This window comes from Salvelinus alpinus, chromosome 35, assembly GCF_045679555.1.
Source record: "Salvelinus alpinus chromosome 35, SLU_Salpinus.1, whole genome shotgun sequence".
Lineage (NCBI taxonomy): Eukaryota > Metazoa > Chordata > Actinopteri > Salmoniformes > Salmonidae > Salvelinus > Salvelinus alpinus.
The window spans coordinates 21,938,183-21,959,461 of record NC_092120.1 but is presented as its reverse complement, the minus strand read 5'-3'; the positions used below and the strand labels follow the sequence as shown (position 1 = coordinate 21,959,461).

The 21,279-nt window shown below is 44.1% G+C and overlaps 1 protein-coding gene across 3 annotated transcripts; it reads left to right on the top strand.

The window, feature by feature from the left end:
- Positions 1-47: 47 nt before the first annotated feature.
- Positions 48-19,494, top strand: LOC139564617 (E3 ubiquitin-protein ligase E3D-like). 3 transcript variants are annotated; one of them, XM_071384304.1, is made up of 10 exons: positions 48-185; positions 3,602-3,807; positions 4,996-5,086; positions 5,495-5,729; positions 6,629-6,701; positions 7,065-7,143; positions 7,385-7,493; positions 7,611-7,798; positions 9,661-9,799; positions 19,037-19,494. In XM_071384304.1, the coding sequence occupies exons 1-10, from the start codon at positions 109-111 to the stop codon at positions 19,055-19,057; spliced, it is 1,218 nt and encodes a 405-aa protein (XP_071240405.1). In that variant the 5' UTR covers positions 48-108; the 3' UTR covers positions 19,058-19,494. The 3 variants fall into 3 exon arrangements, with proteins under 3 accessions (XP_071240405.1, XP_071240404.1, XP_071240406.1); XM_071384303.1 differs by having other exon boundaries at positions 3,602-3,813; XM_071384305.1 differs by lacking the exon at positions 48-185 and adding an exon at positions 196-322 and having other exon boundaries at positions 3,602-3,813.
- The last annotated feature ends 1,785 nt before the right edge of the window (positions 19,495-21,279 follow it).

Below are 21,279 nucleotides of genomic sequence, written 5' to 3'. Positions count from 1 at the left end.
GGACTCCGTTATCTCTGTTAGAGCAAAAAGTAAACTGCACGTGTCTTCGTTGTTAAATAAGGTTAGCCAGCTAGCTATTGCGAGTAATAGAAGAAAAAGACACACACCATGGGCGAAAATGCCAAAGGAGCTGGAGTGTTTCTCGAACTAAGGAAGCGGTTGCAAAGTGGTCTTCTTGTTCTCTGGTAATTATTTGCGAAATAGTTAGCTACCACTAGCTAGGTATCTAGTCTTAGCTAATGTCGGCTAGTTGTGCTAGCAGGACAGGGTAGAGGGTGCGTTCCTGCCGTGAACAAACTGCGCAGAACAGACGCATATGAAGGTATTTAACATCTGAAGGACCACACACTTGTGACACTTAGCCTACATTTATAACATCAACTCCGAGCCCTACATCAGGGATTTAACCATGACCTGTATGATTTTGGGTCAACCACGAATCTTTTGCGCTGCTGCAATGGTGTAAAACAATTGTACTACTGTTAGTCAACTGAATGCGCCGCTTAGTTCATAGAGTCGTGGTTACGTATAACTCCCGAAGTCATCCAACCCTTATAGTCAGGGGTGTAGTGCTGCTGGTTCGTAGCGTCGCTCCGCCACTTCTCGTGGTGGTGATATGTCTCGCAAAATAGTATTCTACATGACAAACCGAATATAATAGCATAGATAATGTCCGGCTCCTGTTATACCAAAAACACCTCGTAATTTTTTAAATGTCAGTTTTAAGATGATTGTGCTGAAGTTGTTTGCATTTTTGTTCTAATGCTGTGGCTGTGTTTAACTCCATCTGCTAGACAATTCGATGAAATAGTAGTTAGGCCGGTTAGTCATCCTAGAAGATCGAAATGCATATTCCCATGAAACGGATTGGGATTAAATGGTTGGCATGCATGCAGCATGGACGTTTAACATGTACAACGTGAAGGATTATCATTCACGAACGAACAGCGATGATGGCCTAATTTATAGTAATTGGTGTTTTAGGATTTATAAAATATAGCATTTTCCTTAAGCCACTTACATACTGTGATTGCCTACGCGGTATAATATTGTAATTTGGATGATGCATTGTATGTATATTCTAAAATGATTTTTATACAATAGGCTTCATGCCGTTGCCAACTTTTATTCAGAAAGACGTAACACAAAATTGTGCTCCGTTAGGCAACCTAAAATATATTGCACTACACCACTGTCTATAATAAATGTAAAGCAATTGCCGTATGTGGTCAATTGATAATACCAGCACCGTTTTGATTGAGACAGCGTCATTGCGCTGTTTTGAGACACGCATGGGAACTCCTCTTGATAAATGAGTCAATGAACCATTTTTGTTTTCAGTGAATCTCCGATTGGATATTTGGTTACAATTAGCCTGGGAAATATTAGCAAAATTGAAGTGAGTGCTGATGATATTTAGTCTAGCAAATGAAAGCGATTCAGATATTCTCTGCACACACCTTAGGCCTATAGCCTACCTGTTGAGCTTCGCTGATGTTTATGCATCTATTGGGCCAACATGTTCTCATGGATGTAATGCTATATTTTGACACCAGGTGGTGTTGTGGAGTAGGAAATTAACATTTTCATTAACTTTTTTTTTTTTTTAATATCAAAATAAATGGGCCATTCCAGCTGTGGCAGTGAGTCAGACTTAACATGGACTTGAGTCCATAAAACATTGACATGAGTCATAATGTTTTGTTTTAATAGGGCTCTGCTGCTTTTCCACTATAACAAAAGCAGCATTAGGACCCTATTCAGACTTGAGATAGGTTGACATAAATTGGAGGGGAAAAAATGTTGGCTTAAATCCATGTTAAGTCTACTTATTTGAAACTGCCCTAATGAATCTTTCCATCTCTGAAAATAACTGTACACTCTTCTCACTCTTCTGGCTCCCAAGTGGAACAGTGGTCTAAGGCACTGCATCTCAGTGCTTGAGGCGTCACTACAGACACCCTGGTTTGAATCCAGGCTGTATCACAACCGGCCGTGATTGGGAGTCCCATAGGGCGGCACACAGTTGGCCTAGCGACGTCCGGGTTTGGCCAGTGTAGGTCGTCATTGTAAATAAGAATTTGTTCTTAACTGACCCTGCCTAGTTAAATAAATAAAAAAGAACAGAATCAATATCCTTTGCATAGGTAATTAAAACAGTTTATTTGTGAGAAGTTGTTAAAGTTCACAGTTAGCCATTGTTATGTAAATGTAGTCTGAAAAGTTCCAGTGGCCTGGCTTTTCCCCCAAGTGAGAGCAGGTCTAGTCATGGCCTAGTGAGACACGGGTGCTGTCCCGTGTAGAAGGAAATAGAGAAGTCTAAGCCTTTCGGGTTAAACACTTGGCTAAATCCTGAATGAAAATGCACCATAAATAGAATCATGTCCAGGTGTTGGATCCTTCGGGAGCCTCTACATTTGTTACTTGTAAACATTGGTGTGGGATTCTGTAGGTTAGGCCTATAGCCTGGTCTGTGCTTTGCTGCATTGCCTAATTGTTCTATAGTTAGATAATATCTTGTTAAAAAGAGCAGGTTTACTGTTTAGAGACTCTTGTTTTACCAATCGCTTGTGTATTGTCTGGTGTGACAGGCTACTACTATGGTTCCTGGTTGTAGTTCCTTCCAGTTTTTTGTTGTTGCTTCTATGGTTCCTGGTTGTAGTTCCTTCCAGTTGTTTGTTGTTGCTTCTATGGTTCCTGGTTGTAGTTCCATCCAGTTGTTTGTTGTTGCTACTATGGTTCCTGGTTGTAGTTCCTTCCAGTTGTTTGTTGTTGCTACTATGGTTCCTGGTTGTAGTTCCTTCCAGTTGTTTGTTGTTGCTTCTATGGTTCCTGGTTGTAGTTCCTTCCTGTTTGTTGTTGCTTCCTCCACTCGGTTGGAAGTGAGAGAATTCAACGCAGCCGACCCAAGTTGTGATTTTAAAAGCGGTCTTCGCTGGGTAATGTTTTTCTCCCTGGGGGACAGCACTTGTGTCAAGCATGGACAGAGATGCGTTGCATGGCCAGTGAAAATAATTGCATCGAACCCAGAGATTGAGCAGAGGGCAACATATCTTCTGTGCATGAGTGCATCAGGGCTGTCACTGCAAGAGAGAAAAAAATTCTGTGTTAGCCAAACATTGTACACGCACTTTCCCCTACACACCATTCTTTTTTTCTTCATTTTTCTTTCACACACACACACACACACACAATATATCTCTTTATTTATCTCTCCCTCTATCTCTTCAGTTGGCCTACAGCTGTTTTCCTTTGCCCTTCTTCCATCAGAGGGCATCCTCTCTCTGCAGATTTTCCTCTAACTCATTAGACTTCTACTTTGAGCTGAGACAGCAACAGGCAGGAGGTAGAGGGGGATAAGGACAAGTTGGAAGGTTATGATAAATGACTTTAGTACTGTCTCACACACACATCTACCATTCACTTGTTTGTCATCCACTTGTCAAGGAACGCAGTCTCATTTGTGTCTCGGCCATTGCGCAGAGGCCTGCCATTATGCTGAATCATTCATCCAATTGTATATGTTTTGTTACCAGGTTTACCTGTCCATATCAAAATATGACATGTTGCTTAACACCATGTCTGCCTGTCTGTCCCTCAGGAGAGATGTGGCGAAGAGCTATGCAGAGGTGAGGGTTACAGGAGGAGATTCGTCCCTCCACATCCGGACTCCTCGGGGCCTGCTAATCGTGGAGCTGCCAGCAGGGGTCAGCCTCGTGGAGGGCTCCTGCAGGGAGGCACCTGAAAGAGGAGATGAGATACACTTCAGAATGCGCCTCAAAGTGGACCAGCACACAGATGACACAGGTAATGGTGAGGCTAGCTGCATGGACACACTCAAAAAGAAATGTGTGCACACACACACACACACAACAAACAGAGACAGAATTACTCCCATGTAAATGTTTGTTTCTCACATATCATAGCCTAATTACCATCTCCACTTCAGGTAAGACAGAACAGTATCAGTACATCATTTCTTATTTATGGCTGATTTATATAATATATTCTCATCTGGCTTGAGTCAGTTACTCTGTGGCTTTGAAGCGTTCCCTCAAACAGGCAGTGGAGGAGTCCTCCTGTGTGCTCTCTGTAGCCTGATCAGCCCACACAGTACTGATCTATAAAGGACTGAGTCATGAGCTCAGTAATTGGCCCGTCATGTCTGGTGCCTAAAACTACACCCACTGATAGATATACAGACAATGTGAATCTTTGACCTGAATCAGCTGCAACCTGATTTTCGTGGAGTAATACTCTACCATCTTCCCTGAGAAAGAACTGAGTGCATGTTTTGGTGCTACTGTTCAGGGAACGGAAAACAGAACTAGAGTCTCTCATTGGTTCAGGTAGTCAGTCTGTTTTCTTCCGTTTGGTGTCAAATGAATACATCCCAGGTTTACTTTGTCTCACTCATCAGGTCTTGCTTATATTAACTGTAGAGTCACTGCACTGACCTGGGAACCGGAGGAGATTCCCCCCCCATGTTTCTCTCCCAGAGAGAACAGGGCCCATATCCACAAAGATATCTGATCTAAGGGGGAAAATTCAATAAACACTGGGATGGTGGCGGACTGGCGGAGGTGAAAGCAGCTTGGAAGAAAGCTGGCAATGAATCTGTTTTTGAGCACTCCTTCTCTGAAATGCTTTGTGGATATGGGCCCAGACCCCTAATACCCCAGGCCTTCATCTCTCTGTCCGCGTTCACTCTGTGTGTTTTTATGGTGTGAGGGAGTAATTTAGCGCCCCACCCAACGGCCTCTCTCCAGCTGAGAGGGAGCCGGCCCGGCCGACACGACACAAGGACCGCTGGGGTGGTATTCACTGACGAATCTAATCAAAAACAGATTGATTGGCAACTTTCTTCCAAGCTTCTTTCACCACCGCCAGTCCGCCGCCACCCCGGTGTTTATCGACTTTTGCTCCGTCTCTAGGTGAAGCTCTTCTCCGCCGATAGAGTTGTTCATGTGCTCTGTGGCTACTCTCTCCTAACAGAGGCCCTGGGGAGTGTGTTGGAGAGGCTGCAGGTCGGAGAGAGTTATTGCTTCCACTGCCAGTCCTGTGGGACCAGGGTGCTGGAGGAGAGGTGAGATGACCACAGGGAGGAAGTTGGTTCATTTACGTCCTCCGATCAGACACAGGAAGTGGGTGCCGCTCATAGTAGTGGAGAAGATGGGTTCGGTGAGGGAGATGGATGGCTATTTTGAGCTAGAGGACAATGCTGTGCTCTGTCTCATCTCCCAATGTCATGTTGACATTGGATAGGTGGATACATGCACGCCCACACACACACCTGCCAAAACTTAGTGAATACATACGTTTGTGACATTGTCATGGAAAATGGGTAGAACTGGAATGTTGCCCAGCCTTCCCTGTTAATGCAAATATCTTTTTGATTGATTCATGCAAATAGGTTTTTGATTGACGTTATCGATTCATTTCGTCACAGTACAAATAGTCTCCGTTGTATAGTAATGTCATTGATTTTCCTCAGGGTGTTCAAGCGAGTGCTCCCTCTCCCCAACGGCAACTGGAGCTCCCTGGTGGATGACTGGTGCTGCCATCCGGACCCCTTTGCCAACCTGAAGCTGCTGCCCCGAGCGGAGGACTGTTTCCTGGGCGACACGCACCTCCTTGTGCCCCGGGATAGAGGCTGTGAGGAGACTCTCACCCAGGAGCTCAGCCCCATCACCAACAAAATGGCCGATGGTCAAAATCAGGACACACCGGTGAGAGGAGGCAAGGGAGGAAGGAACCTCTGTGGCAGAAGGTCAATGCCTTGATCGTCACGTTGACGTTCGTTAGATACATCATTTAGGATTTTGGCGTTTCACCTCGCTCTCACTCTCTCCCCGATGTGCTGTATACTTACCGAAAAGTAAAGCTAAAACATTGGTCATTTTCAAAAGTTCCCCTCGTGTTTGTAGGGAAGTGTACTGTAGTTACATCAGCCGTGTATGTGCTTCAGGCACCTTGTTAGTGTGAGACTATCTCTATACCCACATCCCACTGGGCCTGAGACTGGCAGGAGGAGATGGACACACTCTACTTCACTAGCAGCAGCAGCAGCAGCTAGCAGCACTCCCTTTTTTAGAGAGGAAACTTGAGGAGGCGGGCAGACAGGCAGCACATCAACACACATCGTGAGCCACTTTAACCCGAGCCTACAGCCAGGCCTGGTGTTTGAAGCCAAGCTTTTTTCTCTCTCTCTCTGCCTCTCTCTCTCTCTCTCTCTCTGCCTCTCTCTCTCTCTCTCTCTCTCTGCCTCTCGCTCTCTCTCTCTCTGCCTCTCGCTCTCTCTCTCTCTGCCTCTCGCTCTCTCTCTCTCTCTCTCTCCTCTCTCTCTCTCTCGCTCTCTCTCCCCATCACTATCTGGGGTGGGATTGATTTCACTCTCCATCTATTAGTCACTATCTGTGGCTCAGCCTGGGCCTTTTAGTGTGGCTGTGGTTGAGTGGATGGGAAGTGGAAAGAGGGACGAGGAGAAGAATTATGCCTGCCCATTGCTCTCTCCTCTTTTTAGGTTGTTTGATTGTGGTTATCGATTCCCGTTTTGGAAGAACTTAAATTAGAACTGTGTGTTCTTGTCTTTTTAGCTTTATTGTGTGTTTTTCTGTTCTTTTTGTAGAAACCCAACCGCAGGCGTACACTTGTCTCCTGTAAGAGCTGTACAGCCGGCCTGGGAGAGGCTGTGGCACCAGGTACACAACAGTCTTTATAGAATAGAAACTGTATATGGTCAATTTTTTTCAACAGGAATTGATTGATTTGCTGTCATAATACCCAACGTCATATAGACACAAACACACACTGGTTGGGAGCAGCACGGCGTCTGCCTTAGAGCGGCACTACCGGAGCAATTATAGGGCTTAACTTCCTTGCTCAAAGGCAGTGAATGGCATGAGACCAGCAGCCCTTCGTTTGCCAGTTCAATTCCCACGTGTGTCATCTACCCCGGGACTTGAACCCATAAGGAAGTTGCATTGCATTAGAAAAGACACCCAGGTCAGGTTCTGTCTGCGTGAGGGTTGGCTCAATAGTAACAGTTTCTGTAAATGTTGCAGGGACCTTGAAACTCTACATCACAGAGGTGACAGTGAGACCCAGTGTGGGAGACGGCCAGTTCGATACCTCTCTAGACAGGTAACTATGCTGCTGCCTCTCGGACCGGCGCATATTGCTGTAACATCTGTGGATACTCACCATCGTACGGATACTCCGCTTCTCAAAGTGCAAATCAATGTAAATCTATAGTTTTTCATTATGCAGATGGCAATATATTACCTTTTGCTACTACAATGCCAGTGAGCGACGTAGAATATTATTTTAGACACGGCTAGGTAGAATTCTTATCGAGGGTCAACCATGCCCTACTCGTCCACAGGTCACTGTTCCTGGAACAGACCATAGCTGCCAGACTGGTGGAGCTGTCCTCCTCGCAGAGCATGTTTCGTTTCTCTATCCAGGCCTCAGATGGAAAAGCCTTCATATTGGTAAGAGGTGTGTGTGTGTGTGTGTGTGTGTGTGTGAAATATGTGAGACCGAGACGGTGTGTGTGTGGCTTTAACAGAGAGGGTGTGAAGTGTTAAATAACTTCTTCTGATCCTCAGCTCTGGCTCCTGAACAGCGACTCCCTCATTGCCTCGTCCTCTGCCACTCCGTCATCGGCTGTCAGAGGTGATGCCGTCACCTCTCCCGGCCACCGCCAGTGTTCTGAGCATCAATCACCCACTAAGGCTGGCAGCGCCGTCAAAGTCCTCTATCTCCCCTGTTCTCCCTCTGCCAGCACACACCAGGAGTAAGACAGCCTACATACCCATTTCCTGCTGCATTTCTGAAAGAGTATGATTTATTTATTTTTAGTTGGGGGGGCTTTCAGTGCAGTTTGTTCAGGATATTTGATTATAATGGGGATTTGTACTATTGGTATTATTTTTATAAAAAAATAGTGTTTTGCAACTGAGAACAGAAATGAGTCACGGATAGATGTGGTGGGTGCTCCGTGTTCCTCCATGCTGAGTTCCCCGCAGGATTCTTCACTGCTGTTATGATTTCCTTCTTCCTCTCCCGCTTCACCTTAGTCTTGTTTTGCTTCGTATAATGTGACAGCCCCTCCAGCAGACTGGCAGCAGAGCTGTAATGAACAAACTGTGGATGAAAGGAGAGGACTCCTCTCTGCACGACACTACAGTTCAGTGTAGCTCAGCACACCACTGCTGTTGACTGCGTGTAGGATGGGAAATTGCCTGCTGTTTTAAGTGTGACACTAGCTCAGGGGTATTCAAATCTGGACCTCGAAGCTAGTTCCACTGCTGTTTTTCATTTCATTCATTCTTCCCGTCTAATCAGGGACTGATTTAGACCTGGGACACCAGGTGGGTAGAATTAAATATTAGGTAAGAACCGAGAGCCTGCAGTACTCTGGAACTCCAGGCTGGGATTTGAATACACAAATACCCTACGCCAAGGCTCTCCAACCGTCTTCCTGGAGAGCTACTGTCCTGTAGGTTTTCGCTCCAACCCTAATCTAGCGCACGGGTTGATAATTAGCTGGGTGATGAGCTAAATCGGGTTAGTTACAACTGGGGTTGGAGCGAAAACCTACAGGCGAGCTCTCCCAGGAACTGGGTTGGAGAGCCCTGACCGACACGAGCTTAAACCCGGATCGCTCCTCCAACATTTTGGGATAAAACAACGTGGCTGTTGGCTGACACAGCTTGTATGAAGGTGGGGAAGTGTTAGAGAAACATCTGTTTCCTCTAGGCCTACATACTGTCACATACGCAACATTCATCCCTGACTCTGTTTTAATTCAGTCAGCCGTGTAAGTCACGGAGCACCGTCTGTCTTGGTTGAACGCACTGGAGGCGACGTTGTGTTTGTTGGGAGGTGCACGCCAGTAACGTGTCTCTAATTGGCGGGAGAATCGGTGAGCCTCTGCTTTAATTGAATTGTGACTGTCACCGAGGGCGATGACTTGATTAGTGTGGAGTTGACGGCTGCAGAGCTAATCAAATTTACTACCAGCGGTGTTTTCATTAGTACAAACCGTAGCAAAACATTTTGCAACGAATACGAGGGTTTCTTATTGGACAAGTTCAGGTTAGTCCCTCCCTGTTTTGGCCCATTTATTTCTTTTTGGGCAATGGTTCATAAACACTACAGGCTTGGGTGACCGTTGAAGTGTTATGATCAGCGCTGCATGTTAGGATTGTCTTTACTGTACAAGCAGTTGCATTCACTGTATACTAAGTGAGTGTTACTTTCTATACTAAGGACTTATCGGCATTTTAACTTAAGAGGCTGTCACAGAGTCACTGCACAGATGGCCAAATGTAATGAAAAAACCTGGATCGCTTCCACGACCTGTGACAGGGAATCAATCTTTCCCTCACTTTCTCATTCCTCCATCCCTTTCAAACTCTCACTGTTCAACATTACCCAGTGATAGATTATAATTATTTGATTAACATCGTAATGCTTCAAACTGGGATTTATGTCCCCTTGCCTAGAAGATGTGAACCTCGGAGAGATATTTGACTTTTTATGTATTACTCTGACTGATGCATTGTTGTACATTTTCTCTCTTTCTTCGTGTCTTTCTCTCGGTCTCATTATTTTTTCTTTCTCTCGCTATCCCTTATCTCTGTGCGTGTCCAGTGTTGTAGACACCTGGGAGAAGGACATCGGTGTCCACCCCCTAGAACTGCCCCTGACCACATGCCAGGAGCTGTTGTCGGTGCTGACAGCCTGTACTTCCTGTCTCCCTCCGTCGCTGCATTCCATGAACTCCTACCAGGTAAGAGGGCCTCTAAGTAATGTAGGTAGAGCTTCTCCCCTTGGCAGGATGAACGTGACACTGTTTGATTGGTGATATCCATTATTTACAGCCTCTACCTAGTAGCGACCATCGTTGCGACCATTTTTTGTTTTTTTAAAGCACATTTTCGAAAAGAGGTTCAGAGGGATTTTGTGACTAACTATTCTTAGAAGATGCTGGAGCACCACCAATACTGCTGGGCTGTCTAACGTTTTAGTGCCCACAACAACAGTTTCCTCTACAGTGCAAAAAGGGAGAGTTTTCTTGCACCTAGGCAAGACTAGGAGTTGTAAACTTGGCTGACTTCCCCGGGGACTCTCCAGAGACTTTCCAGACAGTTGCACAGTAATTACCACCATTGTCTCATCCCTGCCTCTTTACCTGTCACAGCAGCACTCACCTGAGAGCACGGATGTATAGTTTGAGAAGTTGAAGTAGCCTAACATTTGAAAAAAGAATGTAAACAAACATTTGAGCTCCTGCATATTTAACGTGGCTGAAAATGAGGCCACTGGCTCCTGTCTCATTATATAGTTATCATGGCTCTGTGTCCTTTGATTAAAATGCTTACTACTTACTGTTTTCACTTCCCACCGCTACTATGTCACCAAACCTCTACGGGACTGCTTATTATATTTAAGTGCTCTCTCTCTCTCTCTCTCTCTCTCTCTCTCCCACGCTCTGCAATCTCATATTTTGTGTTCCTTCCCCCTTTCACAAAACTCTGTTACTTGCCCTCTGGGTCTGTACAGGGGAGGAGGAACTCATTTTGACTCTGGCAGAAGCTATCAATTCCACTTAGAGGGAGGGGAGAGAACTTCTACCCTTACTTTTTCCATTTATCTTCAGTTTGTCATATTTCAGTCTGATAGGCTTGTAGGGTGTTAAGAGTTAGTCATTCTGTACATTCAGATGTTGCAATAAGTCTTTTTAGTCTAAAAAAAAACATCAATTGTCTACAGTTGCGATGCCATACTCTCCTCATGTTACCATATTCCCAAGTCCCGTTCATCACTCGGCTGGAAAGTCTGGAAATCGAGGATATCAATGTCTTGTCCTGACCGTGAGTGATTATGCTATTGCTGAAAAGGGACTTGTTTTAGGACGGGGGTACTTTAGACTGCATGTCACTAAAATGGGGGAAGAGACAAGAGGGACTAAGGGGAGTGATGAAGAGTGTCTGATTTAGTCATTTAAATGCCTCCACTGGAGAGATGGATTCACTGCTCTGCTGTAGGCCTAGTAGTACCAGAGAGTAATGCGATCACATCGTCAGATAGAGTTACAGCAGATGAGGGCTGAAAACTCCCAAATTGATAATGTAGCCCTAATAGTGTGTGTGTGGGCATGTGAAATGGTGAGTGGGCCTTCCAGTGCCAGTCTATTGTGTTAGCCCTTCTAACCAGATCTAGCCTCTCATTATTGGAGGAGGAATGGTGTGTTGTCTGGGATGTTGTGTTCCACCTCTGAGCTGTGCTGCGGTGTAATGGGGTGTAAAGTACTTCCAGTACAGCGTGCCACCCCTGCCACAGAACCCCCCCCCCCCCCCCCCCCCTGCCTGCCAGCTCATTAATCTCCCACACAGAGAGGCACACTGGAAGATAAAACTGGACAGAAAAAGGTAAGGGGCACCATGCTGGAAAAATGTTATCTATATCAAGTCTCACCCTGACGATGTCTTGCACTGTGGCGTATTGTTGAAATGATTTGCCTCCCTCAGATACCTCCCTCAGGCGCGTGTAAGGGAATGCATGAAAAATGGGATTCGTCGGAAGAAGGATTCTCTGCTAACCCGCACTGTATTGTATTAGACTGAAAGACTTGTGACACTCAGTCAGTGTGGCTGGTCCCCGTCATTTAGATGACTCGGTCAGTTGCTGTGGCACTCCTCAGTCAGAATCGGAAACCTCCCTCAGTCAGTAGCTTACATCACACTTTCAGAAAAAGCCTTATTCCCTACAGAACACCGTTTCAGTGTAGGCAAACAGCTTTCACTTCAGCAGCCAGTTCCCATTCACACATGTCATTTGTGTTTTTTCCCCCCCCTCAGTTATTTTTCTCGTCAAGTGGAGTAAATAATATTCCCTCTGTTACCTCGCCAAGATGTTGAGTGTTGTGATAACTGAGCACCAAAGCTGAGCCTATAGGTTCTGACACTTCTCTTCTCTAGTCGTATCAGCCCTTTTAATGCTGACAGATTAACACCCCGCTGTGAATACTACTACCTCTGACAAAAGAGCCATAGTACAGTGATGGAAAGAAAATAAACTGTACTGGCAAATGCAATCTCCCGGTACTGAAAGAAGTGTTTCTCTCATATCTAAAAAAAAAAATAAAAAATAATAATAATAATATATATATATATATAATAATAATATCCCTAGGAGAGTAGATGTTTTTAAAGGAGGCGTGCTGAAATTGTATTTCCATTATTAGAATTTGTAACTGCCGTGAGCTCACGACGAAGCTGTGATGAGAAACTGTTTCGCCCGTGGGTAGGACATTAGCATATCACAACTATTCCTGGAATGTAGCAGGACCTTGTGTCAATAATAATTCATTTAATATAAAGTGTTTTTCTCACACCCAAGCTGGCATTTTCTTTTAAATAATAAAAACAATCCAAAAACCAGAACGTAGACAAGAAACAAGGCTATATACAGGGATCATCAGGTCCGGAGGACACGAGAACAGAATTAGCAGAGGTCCTTGAAAGCTTTTGTGAGCAGCACGGTCTTGAGCTGTGTTTTTAAAAGAGGACAGAGACACTGCACTAATTATGTCTGGAAGAGACTCTACCCTAATAGTGTTTTCCACAGCCGCGGAGCCCTGTCACCTATAGTTTTTAGTTTGCTGCTGAAGGAAGACGGACCTGGAGGAGCGAAGGGTGCTTGTGAGGCAGGGGGATAGAACAAGGTCAGACAGGTACTTGTGTCCAGAGTTTAGGATAGGTTGGTAGGTGTGAAACAGGATTTTGTAGTTGATGCGTGAGCATACAGTGGGGCAAAAAAGTATTTAGTCAGCCACCAGAGATTTTGAGTGAAAACCTCCTTCCATCAGCAAGGGCATTGAAGATGAAACGTGGCTGGGTCTTTCAGCATGACAATGATCCCAAACACACCGCCCGGGCAGGAGTGGCTTCGTAAGAAGCATTTCAAGGTCCTGGAGTGGCCTAGCCAGTCTCCAGATCTCAACCCCATAGAAAATCTTTGGAGGGAGTTGAAAGTCCGTGTTGCCCAGCAACAGCCCCAAAACATCACTGCTCTAGAGGAGATCTGCATGGAGGAATGGGCCAAAATACCAGCAACAGTGTGTGAAAACCTTGTGAAGACTTACAGAAAACGTTTGACCTCTGTCATTGCCAACAAAGGGTATATAACAAAGTATTGAGAAACCTTTGTTATTGACCAAATACTTATTTTCCACCATAATTTGCAAATTCATAAAAAATCCTACAATGTGATTTTCTGGATTTTGTTTCTCATTTTGTCTGTCATAGTTGAAGTGTACCTATGATGAAAATTACAGGCCTCTCTCATCTTTTTAAGTGGGAGAACTTGCACAATTGGTGGCTGACTAAATACTTTTTTGCCCCACTGTATGTGGAGCCAGTGGAAGTTGAATAGCGCTGGATTGAATTGCTCACGGGGGGAGGTGTGGGTGAGGACACGTTCAGCACAGTTCTGGACATATTGTAGCCTGTTTAGGCACTTGGCAGATACGGCAACAAAAGGGGTGTTTTTAAAATGAAATAAAACCGTGGATGAGTCGCTCAGCTGCAGGTTTTGATAGTGTGGGTCGTAACCTGGCAATGTTCCAAAGATGGAAAAATGAGACTTTGGTCACACTCTTGATGTGGGCTTCAAACGAGAGCTGACTTAAATGTCACACCCAGGTTGTGAACTTCACTGGCGGGTAGGACCTTGACACCATCAATATTAAGGCTGTAGCTGCTGATTTAGTCAATGATGATGCGAGTGCCAATCAAGACAATACTGTGTCTAAAAATACTTATTCGGTATCGGTGTCCCTTCCACAGGACGGTTGAGCTAACGTAGGCTAATGCGATTAGCGTGAGGTTGTAAGTGACAAGAAAATTTGGACTGGACTGCACTGTCCAATTTACAGTAGCTATTACAGTGAAATAATACCATGCTATTGTTTGAGGAGAGTACACAATTTTGAACATGAAAAGTTATTAATAAACAAATTAGGCACATTTGGGCAGTCTTGATACATTTTGAACATAAATGCAATGGTTCATTGGATAAGTCTAAAACTTTAGACATACGCTGATGCCATCTAGTGGCCAATATCTAAATTGCACCTGGGTTGGAATAATACATTATGGCCTTTCTCTTGCATTTCAAAGATTGTACAAAAAAAATACCAAAACTTATTTTTTTCCTATTGTCTTTTACCAGATCTATTGTGTTATATTCTACTACATTCCTTTCACATTTCCATAAATGTCAGTGTTTCCTTTCAAATGGTACCAAGAATATGCATATCCTTGCTTCAGGGCCTGAGCTACAGGCAGTTAGATTTGGGTATGTCATTTTAGGTGAAAATTGAAAAAAGGGGCTAATCCTTAAGAGGTTCTGCAGGAAACTAAACTGCATCCACGCTTTGATGTCCTGCAGGCAGCTGACCAGGAGTGCATTGTCAGTGTTTGTGGAGACATACAGCCGAGTGTTGTCAGCATAGAAGTGAAAGCCCAGTCCGTGTTTCCTCAAGATGTTTCTCAGTGGCAGCATGTAGATGCAAAACAATAGTGGCCCCAGAACCAAGCCTTGAGGGGGACACCCTGTTGGACCACAACTGTCTCACCTACTAGGACCGATGGCTACAAACTGGTAGCGAGCAGTGAGAGAGAGACACTGTTCAGGTTCTGACAGGCCCAGGTGCTTCTCCATGCAGTCCAGCAGGAAGGTGTGGCTGACTGTGTCGAGTATGAGGATGATGGCAGCCTCAAGAGTTAGCATTCATGAGGAGGTCATTGCCCCGGTAAGGGCCACCAGTCTTGGTGCTGTGTCTATCTCTGAAACCCAACTGGAAGGGCTCAAGTAGGTTGTGAGTGGCCAGGTGGTTTTGGAGTTGGTTAGAAACAGCACATTCGAGGAAGGAGCTTACTCAGGAAGGGCAGGTTGGAAATAGGCCTGTATTTCTGGAGGTTGTTAGTGTCATTTTCAGGCCTTTTAAGTACTGGTGTGACTGCAAACCATTTTGAGCTGAGGGACACATCCAGTGAAGAGGGACTTGTTGATAATTTCTATGAAGAGAGGCTCCAGAGCAGGTAAGCAGGTGTTTACAAGGGAGGTGGGAATAGGGTCAAGTGAGCAAGTGGTCGGCCTCGTTGTTTTAATCAGCTTACATCAGCTGCAGCGACTGTGGTGAAGGACCTTGACTCGGAGCGTAGATCAACTACAGGGGCCGGAGAGGACAGGATGGTGTTTTGAGGTTTTCAATTTTGCTTTGGAAGCAGCACAGGTATTTGTTGCACTGTTCTGGGGGAGGCTGAGGTAGCAGAATTGTTGACAGGTTGGAGGAGCTTGCTCACAGTAAAGAACAGCACCCGGGAGTTACCACTGCCGGTCCTGAACAGTTGGGAGAGGTAGATTGTCCGAGCTGCATTTGTGGTCTGTTTTTGTTCTTGCTGATGTTACTCAAACATCTGCGCAGGCACCTTTTAGCCCAGTTTTCCGATACTGTCGTTCTAGACGATAGCCCGTTGCTTTGAGAGAGCGTAGCTCCTCAGTGTACCAGGGAGAAGATTTGGAGAAAGACACCAGGTGGGTTTTCAAAGGAGCAACTTCATCCAGTATGGAGGCCAAGGGATGTGTTGTATTGAGCCACAGATAGTTCCACAAGAAAGTCAGTTGAGTTTAGGAGGCCGATAAAATCGGCACAGCAAGTACTGATACAGAGCCAGGGATTTTGAAAGCCATGCATTCAAAAGATGAGACAGCTGGTACTGGAGTAGACTTCACAGTGAATGTCTTGACCTCTATCAGTGATGTCATTCATTAGTCAGCCTTTGTTGTTTATGGATGCATTTAAAAGCCTCAGTTGAATAACTTTGGAAGTTGCCTGAGGTGAAACCTGCAGAACTGGCCCTTGTCCTTTATCATCCACATCCGGTGTGCATGATCTACTGTTCGCATTGCGAGTGCACACACAAGATTTAAGTTTGTTCATTAGTCTCCTACCGCCCCGTCGTCTTCGCCGTCTGCAGTTTTTCCGGAGGATCCCGTGTTGCATAAGATTGTTCTCTCAGCTCCCTGCACAGGGTTGTTTAAAATGTTCATAAACTTCTGAGGAATCCTTGGGTGTAGTGAGCGATAGTTGCTGCCATTTTCTGTATCTTTTGGTCCAGCCTTTGGCGCAGTAGATATGAGATAAGAAGAGATCTAAGGATCTGAGCTGGTATTTGAATCCAAATTATTAGCTAGAAGTCGTCAAATATGTTAACTAATTTAACGTTGTTGATTTTAAGAAAGAAAAACCAGATGTGTTCAATATAAAAAACAAAGTTTGTTATTTTAGAATGCACATAAACACTTAAAACAAAATATAAGTTTGCAGGAGTAAACTACCAAGTCTGCCACTAGGCGCTATTGCACAGGGATGCAAACGAGTCACCGTTCAGTGGAATTCGCTGTTTTGAATCCGAAATAGGTGACCTAGGTGGTTTGTGTAGATCCGATGAGAAAAGTTTTGGGGGGGTGGGTGGATCACTACTGGCTGTAAGCGATCGAGTGATGTGCGTTTGGAGCAATACTGGCTGTATCCAAGGCTCAGCCAATCGTTCACATAACAACAGAATGCAGCGCAGCACGCGACTGAAGAAAAGAGAGACAACCAATTTACTAAGAAAGGAGAGACAACCAAGTTACTAGTTACAACATCAGCGCGCGCTCTGGAAAGGCAGCTTGTCAGTTACGCGTCCCCTGAATGATAACGAATAACACCGTACCCAAACCGGCAGCTTGCAAATTGATTTTGTCCCCCCACACCAAACGCGATCACGACACACAGGTTGAAATATCAAAACAAACTAAACCAATTATATTCATCTGGGGAGAGGTCGAAAAGCATTAAACATTTATGGCAATTTAGCTAGCTTGCAGTTGCTAGCTAATTTGTCCGATTCAGCGAGCTTGCTATTGCTAGCACATTTGTCCTGGAATATAAACGTTCAGTTGTTATTTTACCTGAAATGCACAAGGTCCTCTAATCCGACAATTAATCCACACATAAAACGGTCAACCGAGTCATTTCTAGTTATCTCTCCTCCTTCCAGGCTTTTTCTTCTTTGGAGTTTTATATGGCGATTGGCATCTAACTTTCATAGTTACCACAACGATGACCAAACTCAGTTCATCTTTCAATCACCCATGTGGGTATAACCAATGAGGAGATGGCACGTGGGTATCTGCTTCTATAAACCAATGAGGAGATGGAGAGGCAGGACTTGCACTGCGTTCAGCGTCACAAATAGAACTGACTTCTATTTTAGCGCTTGGCAATGCAGACGCTCGTTGGCGCACGTGAGCAGTGTGGGTGCAATAGTTGAATAACATGCATGTTTACATTTATTTTGCATAAACGCGTTAGTTGCTTACTGGACCCTGGCAATCTGTGTGAAATGTTAACGAACTTACCACTATCTGTTAACTAATGTTTTCCCTCTACAGTATGTGGTTAATTTTCAGAATGAGAGAGTTAGGTGAAAATGAGCCGTTGCTTATTAAACAAGTGGATTCAGGGATCAAGTGTAGCTGGAGCTGGGCCTGGTTTAAACTGGATGCCGCTATAGAGGTGACAGGAACACCACACACTTTCCCTCTTTCTCACTTTTGCTGGCACATTGTAGAACAGATGTCCACAGGCAGAAAGTGTACAATGTAATAATATGCAGTGTAGCCCAAAGATAGTTTTTGTTGTGTTGAACTTGACAGTAACACGTGTGTAAGTGAGTGGGGGATTATAATTGTTTTTACTCCGTGAATGTTATTTTTGCACACATGTAGCCTTGTTGACTTGATCGATGTCTATAGTGGCCACTATAATAGAGCAATAATAGAATGCCTGTTTGTTTCATTCTATTTCTACTTAAGATGGGGGGGTTTTTGTGTTTTTTCCCGCAAGTGCAATATTTGTGTGTGTGGTCACAAGCGTTCTATTATTAAGGCTACCTGCAATATTAGTGTGTTGTTTTTTTCTTCTCAAGACTTGAGTGTCATTTGCAGTAAAGTCTAGGCAAAAAATAACATTGGATTGCTTTCTTTACATTTTTTTTTTAGCTATGGGTTAGGTTCACATGAACCACTTTTTTTATTTTACACACGGAGACTGATCATGCAGATCATATTCTTTGTTTTAATTAGTTAAAACCTGCGTTTCTCCCTGGCGGGGATTTGTTTGTTGTTGCATGTTTCAGTGCGACAAAAAAAAAGGTCACCTTTTTGGGTCCTCGCCAGTTTGCATCCCTGATTGCAACCATCAACGACAGCAGCTGGTTCAAAGGTACATACTTGAAAGCGTTAACGTTAGAGGTTGAGGTTCACTCTCTTCAGTCAAAGGGAATAAATAGTAGCTTGTTTCTTGCTTTGTTTTTTTCTTGTATTTTTCTTTTGGGGGGCTTAGCTATTTTGTAGCACGTTCACCTTTGGGCTTAATCTGCCGTCACAGACTAATTTGTTATCATTTGTGTTAATGAGTGTTGATGCGGTGCGCAGGCTGAGTCATGAGTTTCGGGGGGGAGCCTTGAGTGAAGCCGATGCCCTCATCCATCATCCCAATACAGCGGTCTCACAGGAGATCTACTCGGGCAGAGCTGTGACCCTCTTCCAGGCAAACAACCAGGACTAGGAGATGGCTTTGAGTTTTAATGTGTGCGTGTATGTGCAAGACCTGCACTGTTATGTCTTCCATCTGACCATGTAAGAGAGGACAGGGATGTGCCACGAGCCGACAAAATATCCACATTTCATCTGAACACATTGTTTACCTAAATGTCACTGTTTTTTCCCTTTTTGTTTTAACACAATCCATACAGTATACTCATCGTAAGTCAGTTTCATTGTACGTAATGAAGATATATCTTTTTTTCTGGCTGTGTATCTGAATGTACATGTACAGGTGAGAAAAGTAATACTGTATCTTATTGTTCCACTTTAGAGATCTAACGCTATCTGTCTGAATTCTTTACAGGTGGCGTACATGAGGCTGTAATGTCAGAGGTCAAGAGCCATGGATCCACTCGTCTTTCCTAGAGGGAGGATCAGCAGAAGAAACACCGGAACACTAGAGTACAGTTACTTATCTGTCAGACTCATTTGAGTGAAGCCAATGCCCTCATCCATCATCCCAATACGGCGGTCTCACAGGAGATCTACTCGGGCAGAGCTGTGTTCAAGGCGCACATAATGGAAAACCAAGTTCCATTGCCCAAGTTCAGCTGGTGCACACCTCCGAGTGGAGCATTCACCTTAAAGAACGATCATTCCGTTATACGTTTTGAAAAGGTTTCTTCAATTTGGTCCTACTGAACATGACCCTGATAGCTGCTGTAATGCCAGACCATGTAAAAAGACTTGTGACTAATCATTCCAATGGAATGTCTGAGTTATTGATGACCTGTCCAGATTAAATAGTGACTCTGACTAACATGCCTGTGTTGAAATGTGTGTTTTTTAGCGGGGGGGGGGGTCACTTTTATTGTAAATAAGAATATAATATGTTTCGAAACACTTCTGCATGAATCATGCAGAAGTGCTACCATGATTATGGATAATCCTGAATGAATCGTGAATAATGATGAGTGACAAAGTTACAGACGCACAAATATCTTACCCCCAAAAAATGGCTTGGGGGTAGGTAGGATATTTGTGCGTCTAACTTTCTCACTCATCATTGTTCACGATTCCTTCAGGATAATCCGTCTATTCTTTTTTTTTTTTTTTTTTTTTCAATAAAAGTGACTCCAAAATGACACTACATTATTTACCATGCATTTCTTTTGGGCACAAAATCATTTGAAACACAACCAAAACAAACAGCAAATGCATCGAAAACATTGTAGTCACAAGCTTGATGTAGTCAATGCATGCTATGGATATGGGACCAAGTACTTAACTTCTTACTACTTTAATACACAAGTGAATTTGTCCCAATACTTTTACTCCCCTAAAATGGGGGAACTATGTACAACAACAAAAAAACGGTTCACCCGATATGGATGAAAATACCCTCAAATTAAAGCTGACAGTCTGCACTTTAACCTCAGTCATTGTTTGATTTCAAATCCAAACTGTTGAAGTATAGAGCCAAAAGAAGAAAAAACCTACACTGTCCCAATAATTACAAAGGGCACTGTATGTAACCTCTGACAGGTGGTATCTTTTTGGACAGGCTTTCATTTTACCTCTCTACAACCACTTTTCCTCGCCACACTACCTGCTGCTGTGTGAGAGGGAAACCAGCTGACAGCGTCATTATAATAACTCTGCTATAATTACTTTTTTCTTTTCTTTTTTTTACCAGAGAGCTAGTAATTGTGGTTGCATATGAGATCGAACGCTCCAGAGTTTTCTGAATGTCAGCTACAAATAATTACAAATACCTCAGATTAATGTGCACTAGAATCTCAACCCGCTTTACAAGTACATGACGACATACCGTCGATGCAGAATGGTTATACATTATGCGGAATATTCTTCTATAGCTCCATTAGACTCCAGGAAAGCCTGTGTGATTCAGTTTCATTTTGAGGATTTGAATGTTCTCTTACAGTGGGTCTATAAACAAGGCATAGCCGATAATAGGACACACATATTGTGCATCCCCATGGGGCTGTAAGGAGGTCATTGTTGGTAGCAACTGTAAACCGAATAGCAATGAAGTGGAACACGGTGTGCACCATTAAGAATAAGGGAAAGAGTTATATTCAGCATCGCTTAATGTCTATAGTTAGCCGGCTAAAAGGTCATGGTTTGAATACCAGGAGCTAAGCTTCATGAAAAACGAAGTTAACCAAATGTACTGATTTGTATTTTTTTTTGCTCTCTATTTTGGGGCTTTTCAGACCCATCTTGTCTCATGGTTTTGTTAACCAATATAAGGACACAACTATAGTGAATCCCAACACGGGTACAGTATAAGGTGGTCATTGTTGGTAGCTGTACAACCGCAAGAAACTAACAGGGTCTACCCTAGCTGATGTAGATGCAGAGTTAGACCAGCTTGTATCTGTCTATAGTAAGATCAAAGGTAGACTATAACAGTACTGTATAACGGGGGGGGGGGGACTAAGCTTCTCAACACGGATCCAACAGAAAGAACAAATGTATCGAGCACTAAGCTCTATTCCTGGATAGTTTTTTTTGCCGTCTCTGTTTTGGAGCTATCCAGGCCTACCCCTCTCCATTGTCTTGTGATTAAGACGAGCTATCTGC

Coding starts and splice junctions, on each gene's coding strand:
- LOC139564617 (XM_071384303.1), top strand. CDS start 109: ATGGGCGAAAATGCCAAAGGAGCTGGAGTGTTTCTCGAACTAAGGAAG. Junction 5,730..6,628: donor GTCAAAATCAGGACACACCG/GTGAGAGGAGGC, acceptor TTCTTTTTGTAG/AAACCCAACCGCAGGCGTAC. Junction 7,494..7,610: donor ATGGAAAAGCCTTCATATTG/GTAAGAGGTGTG, acceptor TCTGATCCTCAG/CTCTGGCTCCTGAACAGCGA.